The sequence below is a fragment of the Tubulanus polymorphus genome, chromosome 1 (assembly GCF_964204645.1).
Source record: "Tubulanus polymorphus chromosome 1, tnTubPoly1.2, whole genome shotgun sequence".
In the NCBI taxonomy this organism is placed as follows: domain Eukaryota; kingdom Metazoa; phylum Nemertea; class Palaeonemertea; order Tubulaniformes; family Tubulanidae; genus Tubulanus; species Tubulanus polymorphus.
The window spans coordinates 13148379-13172982 of NC_134025.1; the positions used below are offsets into that span (position 1 = coordinate 13148379).

The 24604-nt window shown below is 35.5% G+C and overlaps 1 protein-coding gene across 1 annotated transcript in view; it reads left to right on the forward strand.

The window, feature by feature from the left end:
• The first annotated feature begins 7346 nt into the window (after nucleotides 1-7346).
• LOC141901094 (cell division cycle protein 27 homolog) overlaps nucleotides 7347-24604 on the forward strand; it is a 35362-nt gene continuing 18104 nt past the window's right edge. The window contains exons 1-9 of the mRNA XM_074788177.1: nucleotides 7347-7503; nucleotides 12548-12623; nucleotides 13369-13516; nucleotides 13872-13997; nucleotides 17608-17705; nucleotides 21603-21757; nucleotides 22890-23140; nucleotides 23968-24097; nucleotides 24439-24542. Of these exons, the coding sequence (XP_074644278.1) occupies nucleotides 7480-7503; nucleotides 12548-12623; nucleotides 13369-13516; nucleotides 13872-13997; nucleotides 17608-17705; nucleotides 21603-21757; nucleotides 22890-23140; nucleotides 23968-24097; nucleotides 24439-24542 (1112 nt within the window). The 5' untranslated portion in view covers nucleotides 7347-7479. The remainder of the gene's footprint in view (nucleotides 7504-12547; nucleotides 12624-13368; nucleotides 13517-13871; nucleotides 13998-17607; nucleotides 17706-21602; nucleotides 21758-22889; nucleotides 23141-23967; nucleotides 24098-24438; nucleotides 24543-24604) is intronic.

Genomic DNA, 24604 nt, shown 5'->3' on the forward strand with positions numbered 1-24604 from the left:
ATTTTATATTTTCAACCAATTTAACAGTCTAATTCTTAATTCATCATTTAGTTTATGAATATACAATTTACTCAATTTAATATTTAAACAGTTTAACAATCTAACACTGAATATAAATTCATAAAATAAAATAAAATGATCATTTGAAATATTATAGAATTTAAAATGTGTATAAGTGTACGAATTGGAAGAATTGGAAGACTCGTACCATTCGTACTATTCGTACCATTCGTACACTCGTACCATTCATACAATTATAAATTATATAATATTTCTATAAAAAGATTATTCCTTTTTATTTTCATATTTTTCTACAACATTGCTTAATTTGAATTATATAATTTATCATTTAGCTCGTGAATATATTGATGATTCCTTAATGATTTTGAATTTTTATACCCTTTTATTACATATTTCACAGCATTTAATATTATTAACTCTATCTGAAATATAATTTATGTTTTCTTTTAATTCCGTTTATTTAATTTTGCAGTTATCATAGAATTCTGACAGCTGTTTCAAACTATAAACTGAAAATGAAACTAATCCTGAAAGCATTATAATTGATTTGATATTCTGTTGATTTCTGTAAATAAGATGTAATATTAAAAAATCAAGAATCGTTAATTACTCGTTAGTTTTTATATTATTTTAACTGTCCATTTATTTTACCTATTTTTCTATTCGAAATCTATGATATTCATATAAATAATGTTCATTTTTATGAAATTATTAGAGTAATTGGAGAATGGAGTCTTCAGGTCGGAGGTTGAGAGGGAGAGTGGGCTCGACCTCTGGCCTGAAGACTCCATTCTCCAATTACTTACATTCTGTCACAGTGAATGCATCTTATGTAGAGCGGTGGTATCTCACATGAGAATGTTAGATCATATATCGGTAAGATGAGTCAAGGCCATTCAAGGAGACCATATTTGATTTCGAAAATGTTTGTGTCGGCCCATAACTGTAAATTTATTTCATATAGAGCAATGGCCAATTTTCGACGAATAAATGATTAGATACCAAATTAGCAATTTTAATGTCGGCCCTGGGTTTGAGAGGTCATTTTGGGGAAGTCTGGCAATACTATACAGGGTGTCTCAGAAAATGTTACCCGACTTTAAAGATTAATCATTCATTAACTAATATTGAAATAGAATATTTGATACAGTGTTGCAAAATAAAACGTACCTCGAGGGCAAAATATCGTCACATCTCATTTTGATTTCTGGTTCTTCAACAGGGTCGTCCTAGTTCAAGACTATGAAGTCACCGCCGGTGGTGGATCTAGGATATTTGTAAGGGTGGAGACTAGGATATTTGTAAGGGTGAACCATTTTGATTTAACACTACCTACAAAAGTTCAAACCTTTTTGTGAATATTTCTAATTCATACCAATGTAACTAGGCTCAACGAGAACCTGTTCAACATTATTCCTAGGTAAAATTGCTGAAATAACTTACAGAGCTAACAATCTCTAAACTGTTGCACTGGGCCGGGAAATGTATTGCATTATCTTGTTTTCTTGTGTTTCTTGTGTTTTCTTTACATCATAATCCCTACGAAGATGACAAACAAAGAATATGACAACCCATGTTAGCCAAATATACGAGGTTGTTGCATGGGAAACTACTTCGTAGGAGGAATTTTGTAAATCGCGGAGAAAGACGTTCTCGTATTCATATCCTATTTCATGACCACGACGGTCTGCAAATCAAAAGGATTAGAAAAAGCACCACAGAAACAAGAATTATTTCATAAATATTTTTAGATATCAATTAATTTATGTAAATTTCCAGATGTTCATTTTATCAACATGGGTGGTTGGGAGGACCTAACAAATTTTAGATACTGGTAGGCCTACCACAAAGCGACCGACCTCTGACAACGGTAAAAGGGTTTGGTAATCTTGTCGATGGAAGGAATCACACGTGGTTGAGTTACTTTGTTAATTAATAAGTTGATCGTAAAAAGTATAAACATGGACTCTAAAACACACCTCCGTCTGCAGTATTGCAGTAATAAGGAATATGGGGTTCAAGCCAAAGGTCGAAAGGTCGAAAAATAAATTCTCGCACACTCGAATTTATTTTTCGACCCTTCAACCTTTGACTTGAACCCCCATATTCCCTATTACTCCAAACAATTTCATATATATGAACATTATTTAAATGAATTTAATATATTTTAAAATAAATTTCATGTTTTAAAAGTGAGAGTAGAATATTAGCATAATAATCTAGAAAAATAAGATCAAATATAGATTTCGAATAATAAAAAATCAATTTTTAACATAAAAAGTGTGAGTAAAGTGTGAGTGAAATAATTCATATTCAAAACAGTGAATATTTATATTTATATGCGTTAAATTCTTATTTTCAATATAAAAATAACGAATAATTAACGAGTTGAAGAAAATATCAATTTTAATCAAAAAATGACTAACAAATGAATGAACAGATACTACAATCCAAAGATATCGATTTAAATGAATTAGAAAAATATTTTAGAATTAGATATTTTATTCCTATTAAAGATTTGATTAAAACTGGACGTTTTCGTTTTCAAGTGAAAAATATTACTGAATTAATATTCAAAAATCATTATCTAATGATAGAGTTATCGAATGAAAAAGATAAAATCTTATTCAATACAATAATTCCAAAATTCACAACATTTGAAGAAATAGATCAACATTTAATAATTACAGATGAAATACAATCACTTTTAAATAATGAAAATTCACATAAAACATTATTTCTACACTTACGTTATTGCCCTTTCAGAGAATGCTATGTAATGTTTTTCAGAGTAGAAGAAAAAAGATTTACCCCTGACATTCCAAATGAAAAATCATTCAAAGATGTTGGAATTCAATGTAACTTAGACAATAAAATCGAAACACCTAAATATGAACCCAATGAAAAAGCGTTATGTAATTGTGGAAAATATTATACTCGAAGCAATAAATCACACCATCTTAAATCAAAATATCATAACTCAAAAATAATAATTCAACTCTAAATATTCAAAATAAGATATTTCAAATTACTTTTAATTTTTTTTCTTAAATAAATAGATGGTTTCAGCATTCCAATTGGAAAAAGTGATTTGAAACATTATTTAGTTGCTGGAGGTTTAATATTAGCTGCACTTTACTTTTACTATGAAAATATTAGTAAAGATCTAATGAATGAAAACATCAAATTGAGTAAAATGTTAAAGAAGTTAAATGGAAACAATCATCGAAATAAAAAAGTTATTGAATCAGATTAGTGAATTAACCGAATAATTAAATGAGTGAAAATACATGTATATTAAATTTATTACATCTAATATATAAAAATCAACAGAATATCAAATCAATTATATTGATTTCAGGATTAGTTTCATTTTCATTTTAGAGTATAAAACAGTTGTTAGAATTCTATGAAAATTGCAAAATTAGATACGCTGAATTAAAAGATAACATAAATTATCTATCAGATAGAATTAATAATATTAAATGCTGTGAAATTTGTAATAAAAGATATAAAAATGAAAAGAGTTTAAAAACTCATAGATATATTCATGAATTAGATGAGAAATTACATAATTCAAATTAAGTTTGATAATGAAAAAGATTAATTTCTATTTACATATTGATGGACGAGTGGACGAATTGGACGAATGGACGAGTGGACGACAGGGGGTCTTATATTCAAATAAACCCTATGTCTTCACAGATTTATCATATTCCTATTTTAACTAATATATTTTATATTTTCAGCTAATATATTTTATATTTTATTAAAATAATATTTAAATATAGTATAAAATTGATAAAATAACTTAAAATCAAACTCGTACTGTTTTTTATATAACATATGTAAATCATATATTATTACACTCGTACACTCGTACCATTCGTACACTCGTACCATCCATACTATTCAAAATTCTATCATTTTCCAAATTATGATATTATTTTATAAATTTATATTCATATATGATATTATAGTATCTTTACGCAGCACTAGAATAATATGAGTGATACTAAGTTAGTTGGTTTATTGTTTTTCTAATATTATTTTAGTCAAATGTAAAGAAATGTAAAGTAAACAAGAATTAATAAAAAAAACATTATAAAAACAATAACTTTAACTAACTAATACTACCTTATTCAATTGAATTGTTTTTCTATTGTTTTTCTAATTTTTTTAAATTAATTCTTGTTTACTTTACATTTCTTTACTTTTGACTAGAAAAACAACACAATACAGTGTAAGAAGTCTGTGTTTGAGCATGCCAACAGGGCTTTATTCTATGTACTGAACAAAGTTCAAGCACATTCGCTGGCAATTGACATAAGCCGCGATCACACGAGCATTTTTGGCCAAATTTGGCCCGACCAAAAACGTCGGACCAGGCCCGAGCCTAATTTTAGCACCAGACAAATGATTTCGTTTGAATCCCAACTGGCACCGGAAATGATCCACTTCGCTTTGCTTGAGCATTGTTGAGTATCGAGTGAATGGTTTGCGTGTGAACGCGCTCTCTAATTAGGCACGGGCCATGTAAGATTTCTAATATTGCTGACTCGTATTGAATTTTTAAAACTGAATGGGGCTCTGAAAACTATTTATCTGAATTACCTGATCATCTGAGGATATCATTTTGCAGATTCCGATGTTCCAACCATCTCCTCCCAATAGAAAAAGGGAGACATAATCGTATACTCCGAGCAGACAGGCTGTGTACTAAGTGCGATATGGGAGTTGTATGTGATGAATTTCATTTTATATTTATTTGTCCTTTTTTCAATGACCAGCGCAGGAAGTACATCAAGCAATATTATATAAACAATCCTACATCGCATAAATTTAACGAGTTATTTTGTACAACTGGCGTGAAATTAAAAAACCTCATTTTATATTTACAGAAATGTTTAAGATAATTTGTTACCTAAGTGCAGTGTTATAAATGCCAGATAATGCACTCGTTGCACATATATGTCCACCAATTGTATGTACTGTCAAATTTCATTGTCTGTAATTTGTATAATTATGTATCTTGAAACTGGCTTTTGCTCTTCGCAAATTTGTAAATTTTGTGAGCAATCTATCTATCTATCTGTCCGTTCGTCCGTCCGTCCGTCCGTCCATCCATCCATAGAACTATTCCGTTATAGTTCTATGAAGACGCGAAGTATACAACATGGTTCGAATCCCGAAACTTCCTCATACTGATACCGATACCTCATACCGATAATTAAAAATTGTCGACATTTTAATTTTTGTCACATTTTAGAGATTCATACACCCTTATTTTCATTTTCACGGGTATTTTCTCATAAACAACCCCTTTTTTCAATTATCTTGGGGATTTCCACCCATTGGAATCAATTCTATAACCCTTTTCCCGTGAAATTAATAACGCGGATGCGTCCCACATGTTGAAGGAAGTGGTCCACCCGGGTTCTATGCTATCTGAATCTCGGTTATCAAAGTAACATCTTGATATGAAAATCAGAAACTACATTCAATTCGGATGCTATTTGCTTCCATTGTTGACACAGATCAGAAGGGGTGTGAAATTTTGTCTCCACAAATTTTGAGCGAAAATCTTTGCCTTTATAGTCAATGGAGTAATCAAACCTAAAGTATCGTAAATTTTTTACAAGTTTTGGATAACTACCCTTTTAGTTAAAGGCACATCAGCATCAATAAACTTTGGCTTTCGAGTCACTTGTCGACATTAGCCAGCTTTAAAGGCTGGCTTACGATTACGATTACGATTTATTTACACTCCAACCATTTCCATGGTATATGGAGGAAAACTATTACACATGTATATACAAATATTTACAAAACAACACTGAAGTGATTAAAATTTAGAGAATGAAAACGTAACAAAATATATATACATCAACTATTTACAATACTATATATACTATTATATACATCAACTATTTACAATACTATATATACTATTGGAGGGATCTATATACATCTAAGCCGGTCTTAATGAATTTAGCTAAGTTGACCGTTGGGTTTTTCAGAATATCAAGGGTATTAAAGGTATTCAAATTCAAAAAGTTTTTGCGTTGTTCGTTAAGTAAGGTACAGTCAAACAGAAAATGGGATTCGTCACCTAAAGTATTACAAGTGGGGCATATTCTATCGGCTCTGTCTAAATGAAGGTTTGAAAATTTGTTCAGAGGTGAAATATAGGACCCGACCCTAAATTCAAATAAACTAGTTCCTAAGTCATCACCAAGTTCTATTATATACTTCTCTAACCTAATATCATTTTTATATTGCCTAAAGTTAGTGTATATCGGATTAGTGTTTATGGCAGATACAGTTTCTTGAAGGTGCTGGTCACGGAGTATCTGTTTTATTCGTTTTGAAAAAGATTTACTGGTAGTCATGAATTGCTGCGTCCAAATGCAGGACAAACCACAGTCATCAAAGGTTTTCTTTATATATGATAACCAAAGGCTCTTAAATTTATCCCTTAAAAATAAATTGAAAGATATTTTACAGAGTATTGAATTAAGTTTGGTTTGCTTTCCAGATACTGTTTTATCCCAAAAGTTAATCATCCTGCGTCTAACATCTATATTCAAAGGGTAACGTCCTAGCTCTGATAACACTTGTAAGTTGCGAGGCTTATCTCGTCAAGCAACGCGACGCCTACCGACGCAACTAGGTTTCGCCGATTAGCGGCAACTAGCGGCCTACGAAAAAAACCACAGGGCGGTTATAGAGGTATGTTCTTTAGACAGACCCCATACACGTTGATGCCAACACCGGCTTCCACTTCAAAAGTTTAGAACAAAATATCAGAAATATTTGTGATCCGATTTACACCAAATAAACCTTTAAAGAAAGGTGTTTAGCATCGGATATAGTGCCGAAAATTCTAGATTGATACGCTACATAGTTTTTCAAGTAAGCGCATTTTTAGTGAAAACCAATTATGTTGATTGACAGCGGGCTGAGCTGCGCGCCTCATTTTATCGATGACATCAGGTGTAAACAATAGCATTACCACGTGCGCACAATGCAAACGGAAAACAGAATTTTTTAAAACAAACTTCTCTAATGAAATATCAATTTCTTTTCATAATTTGCCTTTTTTATTTAATTTATTATTTATACATCAGACTTTGCTTCTTCGAACCTCAGGACTTTGAAGTCCTCTTGTTCTTATGTTTGTAGTTTAAAAAACCAGACCGCTTGTAAATATTACTCAAAGGACAATAAAGATATATTGGATTGAATTGAATTACTAAACCCAGTGATCGCCATAATTCTGGACGCTAGATGGGGCCATTAAATTGACTTCCGCTTGAAAAAATTTCTTACCAAGATGTGCCCTATAGATTTACAAAGCTACAAATTATGCTGTTTCCGTGCCCACTAGTGGCGTATTCTACTACTTTATATTGATAGATAAACTGACGAAAAGGTCAGAGATCTGAAGAGGTTAAGATGGTTATTCATGAACCTGTGCAGGTCAGTTTAAGAGTCTTTCTTGTCTTCTCTTCTTCGTTTTGTGTACTACACTAACTACTACCTACTATCTTACAAAGTTACGATCGATCATTCCAATCTTCTAAAAATCTAAGACCAAGTCCGTCCATAGGCAAGGATGCTTTAAAACTCCTTGAGTCGTGGCCTACCCGTTAAGGCAGGGGTAACTTCAAGGTCGGGACTAGGCGAACTTACACTATAAACTTAACAGAAACGCAGTGGATATTTTACCGTATACGGCTGAGTATTTATTTCCGCTATTTTACCGTACATCGTTGCTGATTGGCTGATTTAGGCCGCACATGTGCACAGGGGTGTGCGGCTTAGAAAATTCATGGAAAGTGTGGAGAACAGAGTTAGAGAAAATAGAGCGGATAGAGCCTAGTAAATTACTAGCGGAGCGTCATACCGCTCGACCACCGAGCTCGCTGAAAACCAACCAAATGTTTTAACTATGTATAGTACCTCACCTTACCCTAATCCTATCCCTAGGGGTAAAACGGAACCTTCTGGACCCTCTTCTCACCCTCTCGACACTAACCCTATCGAAACCCTAACCCTAAACCAGATATAATGATTTTATTGTTACTTTATAAGTTAATACTAAATAGTAATAATGTACGGTAAAATAGCGGTAGTAGATACTTTGCCGTATACGGTTAAATATCCACTTCGTATCAGAAATTACTGATCTTCTCGAAATGATGGCAGTTATATTAGGCCTATATCTAAATTAGCCTCTACTGTCTGTCACACGTGCTCTCTGTGCGACGTCTTGGTCTGTAATTTCATTAATAATCAATTGATCTGTGAATAATATGTAATAGAAATCTGAGTGACGGACGCCTCGTTACAGCCTGATTTAAATTCAACCGTAATTAAATTGAAATGCATTTTTCCGGAGGCACCGTCGACTACTGTGAAAGAAAATTACCCGAAAGTTTGTCTGGGATAAAAAAAAGAACAATAATTTAGAAAATTTGCTTTTTTATGAACAAATGTTTCGTAAATCTCCCAGAAAATCACATAGTTAGAAAATCACATAGTTTTGAAATTGATCCCATATGCAGAAAAAATGACGCACACAGAATCATTGAACGCCCCGGCCGGGTCGGCCACAGAAAAGATAATTGATACTGAATTAATGAAGAAATTGGAGGGAGACCTCTTTGTGAAACGAAACTGATCCAGTAGATTTATTCAAGGCGATGAAAGGAAGACAGTGGGTGAACTGTGCAAGCATAGCCCTTGCTGGCCTGGCTAGCCTTTGAATTGCAAAATGTTAACTCACATTTCAAAGAAGACGAATTCTGTGAGAAAAAAAAAATGTGCATCACAAATGTGCACAAAAAAAATTTATTTCTGGGAGAAAAGTATCCAAAAGATCGGCAGAAGAAAAATTTTATTGAAATCAATCGGTCGAAAAAGAATTTTCTTTTTAAGTTTTTTCTTATGCACCGGGGATCATGCTTTTCCTAAAGAACTGAAGATTTTGAATAGTTTTTTTTCTGAATATCGCACCGAAATAAGCGGGGCACGTGGCCAGCAGTACCAGTTTCCTTATTTGGTGAGAGGGGCGGTGACCAATTTCTTTGCCGACCGCAATGTTTCGCGCTTCTCTGCAAGAGTCCGGGAGGATTCGAACCGGCACGGTAGAACGTGGCGGCGGTGCGTTCATTTTCCTAAATTGGATCTCGTTGCTAAGGCGATTTTAAAATCATTTGACCAACGCTGTTCATTGTAGAAATATTCAACGACTCAATCAAGATGGAAAATTCACAAATTCGTTTAATTCTGGAATCATCCGCCCCAATCGCGGTAGTAAATTTTACCTAATGCTGCCGTTTTTCCCTTTTAAAAGTGACGTAATACTTCTTCCGGAACATCCCCCACGAAGTCTCAAACTGGATGCATTCTGACGTCATTTTTTTCTGACTTTGTCAGCTAGTCAGATTCAGTTAAAAGACAATTTCCAGAATCCACATATATGCGTTTATCAAAGGGACGTCCTTCGGCGCCCGTCCTCTGTCTATTTTGAATCAATTTGTTCAGTAAGGAATTTGCATTCAGAAATAGATTATGAATTGGCATAAATTTGTTTCTGTTTTCATTAATTGGCGATGATTGTTTACCTAGCATACGCTCGTGTAATGCTGAAAAACGGCTTTTGAGGCCCGTCACGTGGTGTCACCTACTGTATTTTGATACCTATGTTAATGAATAGGTGGTGACGTCAAAGCAACTTTTCAACGGCAGCTTATGTTGAGTAAACTATCGCTCATAAATGAAAACAAAAATAACTTTTTTAAAAATCGTTGATGCATAACAAAGGTAAATCAACCGATTATTAACGAAATTACGGACCAAAAACGTGGCGTGGAAAGCTTGTGTGACGGACAGTAGGTGGTAGAATGGCATCTTTGGAATAACCCATTGGGAAAAAATCCCTAATTGCATTGCGACGCAAGTGTTATCTAGGGACCATTTCATCATGTCACAGCAGTAGTTTTCGCGCACTTGACGTAGCTTTCGCGCAACTCGGAATTTTGGGTATTAAAAGTTTGGATTGGGAATTTTAAGATTTTATAGATAACCCTTGTATCTTGTATCTAGGTGAGCCAATGAATATCATAGTATAGGCCTACATATAAAGCAGAAGGGACGGTATTTACCGTGGCGCATTGTAAGGAAATTAATGCATGTACTTATACATGATTTTACTGTTGCCAGTTTTTCCCGTCGTCAAGTTACTTGTTTAAAGAGGGAGTCACAATATTCATTTAAAGCCCGGGCTAAAATTGGGTTAAAAAAGATGTGTTCGCCATCTAACAGTAAAGTACCGTACTATGCTGATGAAGTAATACTATAGTAATTTACTGACCGACTTAGGATACACGAAGCAGCATCATAACAGTACATGACACAGTTCTCTCACACTGATTTGTGCTTCAATTGTAAATGAGTTGTTTTGGTTAAGACATTCATTCACATAGGCCTAATCGTTGCATCAAAATTAATATGATTGGATCAGGTAGCGATATACATGTATATGTTCTGACCGTGTTGCCGGCCCATTGCGCTTTTTTTTCAGAATGGTTTCATACCACAGACATGTTACTGGCAGCAGGCCCATACACAGTCTCTCAGGAATGGCTCTGGAGCTGTGGATGTGTGCGTTGGTGGTAAATTTTATAAGGAAGCGTTCAAATGATATTAACTTTGTATGAGGGGAGGGAGTCAAAGAAAAATGTACGTCCTTTTCTGAGGGGGGCTCTCTTAAGAAAATGTACGTAGGCCTATATACTTAACAGACGAGAGATATCAAATATTATGTCAGTGATACAAAATACAGAATCCTAATATCAGCGTCGCTATTGAATTTTAGCGACGATCTCAGCATTTTTCAATTAATGGTACGGTAGGTCAGCAATTTTAGCATAATATCATGCAATTCGTTGTTTGATGGGGGGCTTTCAAAATGAACGTACAGGTGGTGTGGTCAATAAAATAAGTACAAGGATCGAACAAGGGGGAGGGGTGCCTAAAAATGGCTGGGGTGTAATTTACCGTTTACCACAGACATGTCAGACGGGGTGGGACAGGTGTTGGTAAGTTGATCAAGCCATTCGAAGCATTTAGATTAATTTCCCGGCCAATTAAAGTGAATGTATTTCGTAAGCAAAAAAAATAGCCTCAGGATTCTGGATTTATGTGCTGAGGAGGTGTGCTGACGACCATGAACACGCCCGTGCGCTCCACGAGAAAACCGTCCACTGGATGGGTATTCAGCTAGTCTATGATATTACGTTAAGTACTTTTGTTCAACAACAGTTCTTTAGTTTATCTTGTCACACCCTCCGGACAAGACCTGTTCGGCTTCCGTGGCGGTGACAGGGTGCTTAAACCCATGTCGATATAGCTCAAGTCCATAGCTGAGATGCTAGGTTGTACCTGGGATGGAGGTCTCCCTTAGAAGGTCAGGTTTGACAACCCGCTCATTAAGGATGCTGAAGTGTGGCCTCAGCGACTGTGGCTGGTAATGAATTCCAAAGTGGTACACTACGAGGGAAAAGCTGTACTTAAAACTGTCCGTTGGTGTAGATTAGGGCAGAAACCTTAATATACTGTGGGTAGAATGTTGCATCACTTTCGCTGGTTTGAATTTCACGTAGTCTGCTGAATCAATGTCTACTAGGCCCATGATGGATTATCTTGAAGAATATTGTCAGCTGATGTTTGCAACGGCATGACTGTAGGGTTTCCCATTTTAGTTCATGAAGCATGTCAGACACACTGCTGGTGTTGTGATATCTGTTAATTGTAAATTATGCAGCTCTTTGTTGGACATTCCGACGAGTGATGCGAGTGATGCGTTTCAAGCATTAAGTCAGGAATTGTAACAAGTTTGGTGAATGATATCATATACCTACCACATTGTTCCAGCTGACTGAAAGAAAAAAGGTCATTGATAGATATCTTGGCAGTGGATATATGTGCCAATGCAGCATTATTCCCGTTTACACTATTTTGCCAATGGCTCATTCTGATTGGCGAATTTAATTGAGATAAATATCTTAGGCCTATAAGAAACCTTGATTTTAAGTATGACCAAAGACTCACTACTAACAACTTCGAATTCCACGTACAATAATAAACTCCTGCAAGAATTGAGGCTATATGACTTCACGGGTCCGTATTTATTTCGGCGTGGATTCCCTAATGCTGCTCGAAAACTAATGAACCTACCCTTTAATTTTAGTCTGTCACACACTTCTCTACTCGAGTATATACTGCATAGAAAATTCGAATTACTCCTCCAGTGATAACTTATTGGAATATTGAAGGCACAAATAACAATGTGCTTTTTAGCCCACTTGGAACTTAAGTTCACTGGATCCAGAGTTCATCCATGTCCATGTCACTAACCAGTTCAGAAGGATGTTAACTATCCTTTGAGGCTTGATGAAAAAAATATGTGGTAGGCCTAAATGAATCGTGATTATATTTGCTGTTTTATCTATTTTAGGCAGCAATATGGCATGCACTTAACCACTATGCCTATGCCGACGCTATATTTCTTGCAGAGCGGTTGTACGCAGAAGGTAAGATAGACTATAGTTCACTTAACCCTTTGGTGATGGCCATTTTGGCTCAAAAATGTCTTGTTGCCTAAGCTATTGTATTCTTTCAGCTAACTACGAAGCGTTTAATTTAGCAAAATTGCATATCTCAATCAAACCATCTCCAATTTTGATGCCTTATACACTAAATCAAAGTTAATTGCATGTCATATACAAAAGACAAATTTTGAAGAATCATTTATGCTTAGGTCTCATAAGTCCCCTTGAGAATACCCCCCAAATTTCTCCAAAGAAAAAATCTGTTGTCAGCCAATTTTTTTTCAGCTAAACCATACTCTATCCAGCCATAAATCTTTGCAAATGACCCCTCATATTTTGAGCATTTCCTGGAGAAATCTTCGAAGAATAAACTCTGAACTGAGTCAAATTGTATTGGAGAGTTGACGGAAAAATTTACAAAATTCTTAAAAATATTTCTTAAACGCATTCTGAGCACAGCCATTTTGGAAATGGCTCATCGGCATTTCCATCTTAAGATAACACCAGAATTCCAGGCACTTTGTCGCCTTATGATCCTGTCTTCACAAAATAACACTGACATTATGAAGTTTTGCGTATGCATTATATCACAGTACTGTGATACAGTTTTGGAAAAATGAAGAATTTTTTTGGATAAGCTACGTAGCTTATCCAAAAAAAATTCTACATTTTTCCAAGACATCATGATTAATGTTTATTGTGTCAATGTTCTTGTATTTGTTTTCAGTTGGTAGTGATGAAGCATTGTTTCTATTAGCAACATGTTACTATCGGTCAGGGAAGTCAATTCGAGCATACTCATTTCTTAAAGGAAAAGGATGCCCTACACCACAATGCAAATATTTAATGGCAAAATGCTGTTTAGATATAAATAAGTAAGTAAAAGTCCTGGTTTACTTATACTAAGTAGGTAGGTATATGATACAAAAAGGCATTGAAATATCTCATCTTCATTTTCATTAAAATGTGACCAGTCAGGCTTTTTAGTACACTGACGACTTGAGTTCCAGCTAAACTAGACACCCAACTAGGCCCCAGCTATCATTAAAGAAATGACAGGCATGGGTTGAAATTTCTAACGAAATGGCTGCAATTACCTGGAGAGGAAGAATCGAAAAAATGTCAATGGATGCCTATAACTCCTGATAAAAAAACTAATCAATTATTAACTGTCAATCGCTAAAGTGTTCTTCACTTGTGAGTTTGATTAATGAATTTTATATCTTATAGATTATCTGAAGCTGAATCTGTGATAGTAGGAAATGTTTTTGTGAAATCTCATACTCAAGATGACATAATCAATGAATTTGGTGAAATGTCGTCTTACACATTGTCACTTTTGGGAGATATTTATAGGTAAGATCATGTGTACTGAAATGATTTTGTGTATCATTTGTATGGACAAAGCATGAAATGATTGATGTTGCTGTTTTTTAAAAAATTTTTATTGTATAATTTGATTTACTCACTTGTACAGTCATGCTAGAAGAAAATATCAATTACTCTGTACTGCGGTTGTGAAGAAAATCATACAATGCAGGCATGGGTTTTGGTTGAATGTTGGTAAAAACGTCCCGGGAAATAATGCCCCCGGAAACAATTGCGTAAGGCTTTCCCCTGCAGGGTTCGTAGCGATCCTGGAAAGTGCTTAATAGTGCTTGAATCACAAAATGCATTTTCAAGGCCTTGAAAATGCTTGAATTTTTAAAATTTCAGTAAAAATCATTGGAAGTCTTTGAATTTTTAATGTTGGCCAAATTTTGTCAGTTAGTTTGTTGTATTGACTTCAATACGCCCGCGCACTGCCAACCACGTGTGAGAGTGCTGTGACTCTGTACTGTCAGCGTGCTATAGACTCGTATACACTGCTGACTTGTGTATATATACAGTACAAATGTATTAGGCACGTCGCTCACTGCTGACAATGCGTATACAAATCTACTAGTAGACACGTGGCCGCACTACCATATCGCGCGCCGCGTATATACAAATACCGTTGTGATGAAATAAACAAACAAAATACTTCAAAATAATTCTAAATAGATTATTGGTAGTAAATAATGACCTCAAATTAAAATAAAGACCATTCTTGATTTTGACGATCTTTGGAGCATTAACTATCGAAAAATGATTTTTTTATGTCAGGGTATCCCGAGCTGATCATGATTAAGCGTTAAGCTGTTATCATTTAGACATTTAAGCCGGTCATCGAAATTTGTTGGATTCAAAATTAGATAGGCCAGTATGAGAAAGTGCCATTTCTCTGACACCTGGTTGGTCAAAATAATACAAAAGTTGGATTCAACGCAGACCAATTTCAACAGAAGCTAGGTGAAATCTCGCAAACAAAGTGAAACTCATGAGCTCATTTTAAAATCTGTGACCATAAGAAATCGGCTAAAGACAAGTCACATGAGTTGGCCCATGTAATTTCAGCCATCGAAACTCAAAAGGAGCAAATTAATCGATTGTAAATAGGTCGATGAGCTGTAATTTAATTTTGTATAATTTTGTTATTATTGCTTTCGATAGTATGGCTTTTTGATGGCGAGGTCTGCCTGTAGTTCCGTTGAAAGGCCCACAGATTTCTTGTTTTAAAGTTATTAATTTCTGATACATGTAGTAAATCTTTCTTAAAATAAAGCTGAAAGATTCCAAAGTTATCAAGTGCTCTGCTACGCGTGGATGTTTCTTTATGATGATTTGCGTTCGTACTTCTTTTAAATTTCTGCAATAAAGGAATTTTCATTACAATAAATTCGCCTTAAATACTAGTGTTTATATGGTATTTTTCAGAAAATAGTACTTGAATTTTGTTGAAATAGGTCCTTGAATGTACTTGAATTAAGTTGGGCCTGGAGGCTATGAACCCTGCCCTGGTTTCGGGAGCTCCCACAAAGCTTTCATATAGGAACTGACGATTTTCTGTGGTTGACCGTATCTTGTCGTGTGCAGTTCTAACGCCTTCAGGTAATTAGCATCGGTTAGAGCTAACCCTTCAATCGTGCGGGATACCTCTCCGGTTACCAGTTCTCTGAGGTATCCGAACTTGAAAATATTGTCGAGTTGTTGGTCATAACGGACGGCCGAATTATAACTGTCCATGAAACTTTGCCAGGTGAGTATATTGCCATCAAACTTAGCGAGATTGAGTTTTGGATGTTCGTTGAGTGGAAGTTTCACTTATGTTGCTGAAGTATCGGCACCTGGAGAATTTTCAATTCGTTTCCGTTTTAGGAATTTTTTAGCTCCGATTTTTTGCTAATAATATCCATATTGTAATCGTCAGCTTCGATGATTGTCTGTTCCAGATCATAGTCTTCGGTTACTTCGATTATTCCGTTGTCTTGGTTGAAATTATTCCGATTTTGTTTTCTAACTGGTCGAGGTCGTCTTCTGAAATTGTGGGCTTTACGAGTACTGCTTCAGCCCCAGAAACAGCTTTGTTCAATAGTCCTCAGTAGCTCCTCCTGACTTCCTCTGCCTTTCGATCGTATTTGCGGGAGTGTCTGTAGTTGTAGCCATCCTGGTCACGGCACCAAAATGTATGGAACCAGGAACATTCAGAGCGAAGAGAGCAAAAGAGGAACAAGTGCGTTTAGTATTATTCCTATCGAGTGTACTGATTTATTGTGTACTGATCAAGTATACTATAGGATACAATTCCTGACATATTGTAGGAAAAAATGTCTCAGTCTATCATTACTAATTTAGTAAATGTCACATCAAAATAACACCAGAGAACAAACTTGGCAATTGTGTAAATTGCACACTAACCATTAAAAAAAACTGTGAGTGACCATGAGAATTATAGGCCTAAAAATTTTGGCATTAATTAGTTTTGCCTATGAGAACATGTAAACTCATTTCAGGATACGTCAAATCTAAGAAGATTTTACAATTGAATTATATTCGCAGTTGCTAAATTACATATCATTATAAGAAAAAACTTTGAAAGTAATAAAGTAAATGCTCAGTGACTTCAATTAATACATCAAATTTAAGAAGATTTTAAATTTATAATATAAATGATTAAATCAAAGTAGAGCCATTATTTGTTAACAAATGTTAAAATTGTAATTAAAGTGTATGACCAAGTATGTTCTCCTGGTGTTATTATGATGTGAAATTAACTACATCACCAAGTTGTAATGAAAGATTGGGACTTTTTTTCCGGGGACATCTATACCGGGACATTTATTCCGGAGAAAATTTTACCGTCTACTGTTATGGTTCATTGCTGAAATTTCGCAAAAATTGGTCTATTATTGTCCATTTGTGTTCGATCTTAAAACTTGCTAACTACCATGCGCACTGTTAGGTGTTGGGAGTTCTAATAGGTTTTGACAGCGATTTCTCAATGGTGTATGAGTTTCATTACTTGACTGGCATAAGTTCTTTCAAATACAAAGATGTCTTGTAGTGGGTTGATCATCGCCAATGTGGACATTGTATATGAGTTGTAAACCCTCTCAGTGCTGACAAATTCTTATCCTATAAGTACTTGAGCCCATGGAGGCCCCAGGTAACAGAACTATAGATAGCAAACAAATGTGATGAGTAGTTTAATTGCCCACGATTTGAGTCGGATCACTTCATAACGTATGAATATCAAGCAGTATGGAATATCTGTACCCATGGATCCAAAGGTAGGAAACAAATATGTAGAGCAGTTGTTTAATTGCCCTTGGATTTAATGGGACAATTTGATAATACGTATGAATATTGGGTGGTGCTGAAGATATCCTGTGCCCGTTGAGGCCACTAGTAACAGAAAAAGAGGTAGTAGAAAACAAATGAGTTTAATTGGAAGAATATAATCCCCCACGTGTGTTACCAGCAAAGTCCATCACGAATTTATACACTGCACAGAACGGGTTAACCTAAGTCATATTGAAAATACTGGGTAGTGTATGTCGTTGTATGTGTGTATGAAATTCAATAACCAATTTTATTCTATATTCAGGCGGACTGACAGATTTTCTAAAGCAGCAGAACATTATAAAAGAAGTCTCAAGTTAAACCCATTCCACTGGTCATCATTTGAATCTCTTTGTCAAATAGGTAAATATTAATCGAATTAACTTACACAAATTATTTGGAACTTATTTGCTTTCTAGCACACCTCAGGTGACATCTTGCTGGTGGCCAATTGGGTTGACTTTTCAGCCCACTTGGGACTTAAGGTTCAGCAGGCCATGCATTCACTTTTCGTCCCTCCTTGGATGGAATCCAGTTATTTTCAGAGCTGCCAACTGTTCCTGATTTTCAATATTTGTTACTATTTCATAACGAGAAATACTGATTTGGTTTGTTTAATGTGTACAGAAATATAATTAAAAGATGTAACTAAAAGGATTACTGATTGATTTGAACATTTTCTTTCATATTTCAATGAAATGTTACTGAAAAAAAATTCATTTACTTCTGATAGCACTTTTCAGAGGTTGGCCTGTATTTTGGTTTTGGTAATTAAGTTTTGAAGACACTTCAATGGATTGTCTTGATCTTTAGTTTATACATGTATCTATCCTAGATGGTATACGGTAAAAATGCCTCAGGGAAAATATGTCCCCGGAAAAAATGTCCCGGTCTATCATTACTAACTTGGTTATGTAGTTAATTTCACATCATAATAACACCAGAGACCAAACTGGGTAATACATTTTAATTACAATTTTTACAAAGAGAAAATGGCTCAACTTTGATTTATTTATTTGTATTACATAGTTCCCACAGTTACATGAATTAAAAATTCCCAAGTTTTTCCCAAATATTTCATTGGTGATTTTTCAATTTTACCAAATGGAAATGAACAGATGCGATCATGCTAAAGTCGACATTTTAGTGGTAAATGGTTGATAAAGGTGTTTTTCAAGGGAAATCGCTGAGAAAGTTGCCCTTGGCAAATGCAATACGTGAAATGTAATGAAATTCCCAAATATTTCCCTGATTTGAGAAAATTTTTCAAAATCCCAAATATTTCCAAACTGGGAATTAATATTTCAAAATTCCCAAGTTTTTCCCAATTTCCCTGTTCTGTGGGAACCATGGTATTATGAATTTAAAATCTTCTTAAATTGGACGTATCATCTTTGAGTTCACATGTTCTCAATAGGAAAAATAAATTAATGTCGAAATTCTAGGCCTATAGTTCTCATGGTCACTCAATGAATTATTTTTTATGGTTAGTGTGCAATTTACACAATAACCAAATTTGTTCTTTGGTGTTATTTTGATGAGAAATTTACTTAATTAGTAATGATAGACTGGGACATTTTGTTCTACATTATGGGACATATGTTCCGGGGACATTATTTCCCGAGACATTTTTACCTAAATTCACCCTAGATGCGATCTTCTGCCTGAAAACTGGCCCGATCAGAATCAAGATGTCAGGGCCGACGGAGTGGGTGCGACCTTGCAGCCCAGGCCCACCCAATATTTTTAGGGCCCTTTTTTCGTTGTGCCCTTCGTTGTGCGAAGTTCAGGTTAATATTAACATCTGAACAATTTAAATTAGTTATGAATAGGGCTATTATTTCTATAGAAATCTGGTGCCTCATTAACTGAATACTATCATTCATGCACATGTGACTAGCTTACATCAGCAGCTAAAATAAAACAAAACAGAAAACACAAGAAAAAATGTTGATGTCAAAATTCCTCGGAATTAGATTGAAAATGCCTGATATCGGTGATCATGATCATCAGCCGGTAATGTTTATAAATCTTGTTATTTCCAAGAGTTTGCTGACGATGGTTTTTTGGAAGAAATGTAAAAATCCTGAATAATATAATTCCGGGCATTTAAGGGCAAATTTCGGGAAGATATGGGGGTGGGCCCTACCAATGTAATGTTGCTTCCGACGGCCTGGATGTTATTTGCCAAAATCAGCACTTTTTACACATTTGTGAAGGTTTCAAGGGGAATTTTTAAAACGCGTGGATCAATTATCTTGATCTTTCACATATGTTTGTATCCCCTCGTGATGCATCGGCATGAGAAATATTGGGTCGATCGCACGATGGCTGTCCTGTGACCTTTTTTGTGTCCAAAAAGGTAGTTTTGCTCTGAATTTGTGACCTTAAGCTTACAAATGGTTTGCCATTTTTCATTGAAATTCGTGATGGTTATATTTTGAGAAGGGCTCTCAAACATATCAGACAGATTCTTTGATCAGTCAAGCATGACGTAATTGGCAGTCATCTTAGTGTCATCACTCCTCAACTGTCGATGGAAAGAGGATACCCAGGCATATTTTGTAAACACAATGAATTGCAAAATATTGTAGCTTATGACATGTTTGTGGTGGATTTCAATATCATTGGTTTTTGTATATGGTCACAAGGGGGCGTTGAATGACGAAACTTGCTCTTGTTTCATGCGTCGTTAGTTGGGGATTGAATTCTGGCAATACTGGTCTGCAAAATTCTAGAATCATACTGTTTAGGCAAGTCTAAAGTAGATATGTATAGCAAATTTTGGTGATTTTCATAGCACGATAACACGGCACCAATTCTTGTCAGTCAAATCAGCTGATAGACTGGTTGCCAGCAACTAGTCTAATCTGCTGATTCGATTTAATCTTATTGCTGGAAATAATGAGATGATTCAATTCAATTCTTTATTGACACTGATCATAAATTTCACAACAATGACTGGGACTGTCCTATTGAGATATTTCTTTCTTGTTGGAAGTTTATGTGGGAAATTTTGAAGACACTTCCACCCGCGTTGACCTTATACCACCAGCTATCTATCTTGCCTGAAGGTTTATACAATATTAGGACAACTCGATCCTAATTTTTAGGCCAGCCGTAGGTTGAGCCTATTACCAAACAAATGGAGCGAATTTAAATGACATGGTTTCCAGAGCTAAGGCCCATTGACTGTGCAACTGAGCATATATTCATACAAATCATTCATTAGAGGTGTCCCAGGAAGCCTCGTTTATCCATTCTCCAACCCCTATGAAGCTGAATTTTGAAAGAGAAAAATATCTGTTTTAAAAAGCCAACCAGAAAGCAAAGACTCCTCTATGATTGGCTTAGCCGCAGAGATCAGCAGGTGTTCCAGTGAACCCGCGGTATCGTCTACCGTCTTACTTCCGGGTTTTATTTTATGACCTAAAATTGTATTTCAATATCGATTTCTGTGAAATCTTTAGTTGATTTGTTTTTTTGGGAGGAATATCTTTATTTGCACTACAGAAAATATCATTGACAATTGTGCAAAGTCCGAGAAAAATAGCTTTGTCTCAAATCGGATGGATGACCTTCATATGCTAATTAACCATTTACTCAAACTGCAAATTCAATCAAATTTTATTCTGCAGAAAAAAAATATCAAATCCAATTCAATTTTACTTTATTGAACAAGGTAAAACTGCAAATCCAATTCAATTTTGTTTTTGCCTGGGATTGACTAGTCTGAGCTGGGCTGTGTATTGTGACAAATTTAACCCACAGAATGCATCATTTGCCATTTTATGAAAAGCTGACAGGCTGGCCATAGTGCCCCTTGGGGCTCTTGTTAGAATTTGTCAATGACCTTTTATCTAGAATTAGCATCAAGAGGGCCAAGCATGATAACCAGTTAGGCATGGTGTCCCAGGAAGCTTCATTTATTCTCTTCTCTCTAAGGAAAACTAAATAATTTTGTGACTGTATCCAGGAGTCACTCTGATAAGACTCTTATCACATGTGACATTTTATTGTGGATTCAAATTTTTCCACTCCATTGGATCCAGTAGCTTGTATTCTGATGAAACAGGACCCAGTTCCAGTTGTGAATGAAAATTTGACTCTTAGAGATTATCACGGTACCGGTAATTGAAAAGGAATAACTCATTTCAACCCTTGGTTAAATCCTTCAACTGTGGAAGTGGGTCTGGTCTTGTAGATTATGTATCTTCACTACGGGTACCTAATAATGTTTTGTCATTTTTAATTATAAAGGTGAAAAGCCAGATCCTACGAAAGTATTCCAAGTCACCAGTAATGAGTCGATTTCAGTGTGCCAATCGAATCATCCTGGTATGGAGGTGAATAATTTAATAAACACTTCACAGCATATTACTGGATCAGGAATCATACCCACTGATGGAGCATTGGTAAGTGTCATCATTTGACTGCAGATTGATGAATCAAACAGATTTCAGACAAATCAAGATACAAAATTTACTTTCAGTACTTACAATTTATTAGTCACTATTGTTGAATGACCACAAACAGATGGTAGAATTGAAATTTTGGTGTTTATAGTAGCCCCTATGCACCCATCAATCGATTGGATGAACCCCTTCCTCCTAGCTCATCCAGTCGATTTTACATGAAATAGTAGAGGCGGTCCACACGATCACAAACCTATATCACAGTCCTTGGCTATCCTTGTCCACTCACCTACATTTGATGTGTTTCGAATGAGATAGTGGTGCACTCCACCTTGACTCTGCCAATGCTTTTGAATTGTGAAATTAATAGAAATAGTAATAATTTGCATTTGGATAGCGCAATATCTCGTAAGGACAGGATAAATAAAGCAACAGTGCTGAGTGATTTATGTTTATCTATTTACTGTTACCACGCACATTGTGTCAAAAATGTGCCTCTGATAATGCACGACCTAGTGAAGAAAACTGCATCAAATCCAATTCAATTTTATTTCACATTCAAATCAATGAGACAAAAGAAAAATATTGATCTCAACTACTTGTTCTTGCCATCTCCCTGTCTGTACTACTTGTAATGTGTAAATTATATCGAAATAGCAAGTGTATTTTGAGCCACAATTTGGTTGCATCATTCGTGAAGTGCAAATATTGCAGGCTGGCCATGGTGCCCCCTGGGGCTCTTGTTGATTATGGGCTGGTGTAATTCGAGAAGGATACAAGACATTGCCTTACCACAATGGTGCGACCAAAATATATCCAATCCATTAGGTTCAAATCCTGATATTCAGATTGTACAATTGTAATTCGACAAGGATACAAGATGTTGCCTCACCACAATAGTGCGACCAAAATGTATCCAATCTATTAGGTTCAAATCCTGATATTCAGATTGTTGAGCATTTCAGACCACTCTCCAAAATACATTGTGTCCCAGCTGGTTTAATCATCTTCATTTTTAATGTGAATGGCGCATCTATATGCAGAAAACCTTTGCACCTTTTATTTTATAGTCAAGATTTTGTTTCTGAAAGCCAACTGAAATTGTTAATTTTGTTTAAATTGAATTTTTCAGGATGTAACACCAATAACCCATTTATCGCCAGTCACTGTTGCGCAAACTCCTGACAATGCAGGGTCAGCACCAGCTACGGTGAATGTTGAGTCGTCGCCTGCATTATTTCAAACACCTGATCTACAGCCAACCATTCAGACACACTTAAACTTTGGCACAATGGCACCATCCAGAAACAAACGTGTCATTCCGAGAGGTGCAGGTCGAAGTCTGCTTGGTGGTGTCGCATCTTTAAGTCCGCTTACACCAAGGTTAGAATATTTTAGATTACCTAATTGTAAAGATTATCTATTTATTTACGGATATCTCTGCGTAAGTAGTACTATTCTGATATTGAGGAGGAAAATACGCATGTAAACAAACATTCTGTAGACCAACCCAAAATCATCCTGTTTATGAGAAATCTAGATTAAACGTGATATTTCACATAATTTTACATCTTGTTTTGCCCATTAGTACTCAGGAATTGCACTATGTAGTGTCAATTACTCCTCAGTTCATCATGAAACCGAATAGCTCACTTGATGTTTATTTCCATGCATTACAAGTTCGAAATACTCGAGAAATTGAAATAAGAGGATGTTGATTTCTGTTTGGTATTTCGAGGACTTAGGTGTAGGTTATCATAAGCTATTGGGTTTGAATCCCACTATAACCATTTTCGTGCAGCATACGGAAAAAGTGCCAGAGCGGATTCGGGTGGCTTGAGGAGTAATTATTTTGTAATTATAATAGATGAAGTTAATACATTCTTGCCATAATCAGTCTTTTTGTTCACCTCCTCTGGTTATCACCTTGTTTGCAATGGGTACATTGTCAGCCATTGTGAGGATACATTGGAGTTTGTTTACCAGCGAAGTAGAACCCAGCAATTCCACATGTGCTGGTTGGATTTTGACTTAAGGGTCAAAATATCAGATAATCATAACTAGGAAAACTTGGTCCAGATTGCCCCAGTGGAAGGATCAGTGAATAAGGTTAACAAACTTTTTGCCAGACTAAGACATGAAAATCAGAATTATTGTCTTTATTTATTGATTTTATTGGTACTTTTCAGCATGCTTGTTTTCCATTTCAGTTTTGGAGTTTTGCCATTCTCTTTGGATACGCCGACACAAGGAGACACTCATATCAGTATGCCATCATTTATTACCCCATCTACACCGGCAGCACTTATTGACCCTGACCCGAAAGCTCCCATAAAAAAGGTTAGCATAAAAAAGTTCCCTTAGTATTAGTTATCACTGTATTTACGGACAGAATAGATCCTACGATTTTGATCTTGCGTCGTGAGGGAAAAATGTGATTTACCTTGATCCAATACCTGACACAAATCGTTATTAGATATCAATCTATCAACAGACGAAATAAATTGCATACTTGATCCGGTTTCATTAGATTTTGATCTTGCTTCATGTGGGAAAACCGTGATTTGGCTGGATCCAATACCTGGCAACGTGGCGTTAACTCTCAGCTCAAGTGGCCTTACAAATCAAATTTACTTAAACTCCAAATTAAACCGGAATTTTTTTGTTTGTTTTTTTTTTAGCCTATGACAAGACGCAGCCAACAAACCACTGCCAAGCCTCCGGTTTTTAGTCAGTCTGGAAATACAAATACACGTGATGTTACCACACCTAGTCCACAAGCAAGGTATATCGTAGACTTGTATTCGAAGTCATCTTGATATGATATCAGGAATGATTTTGTGGCAA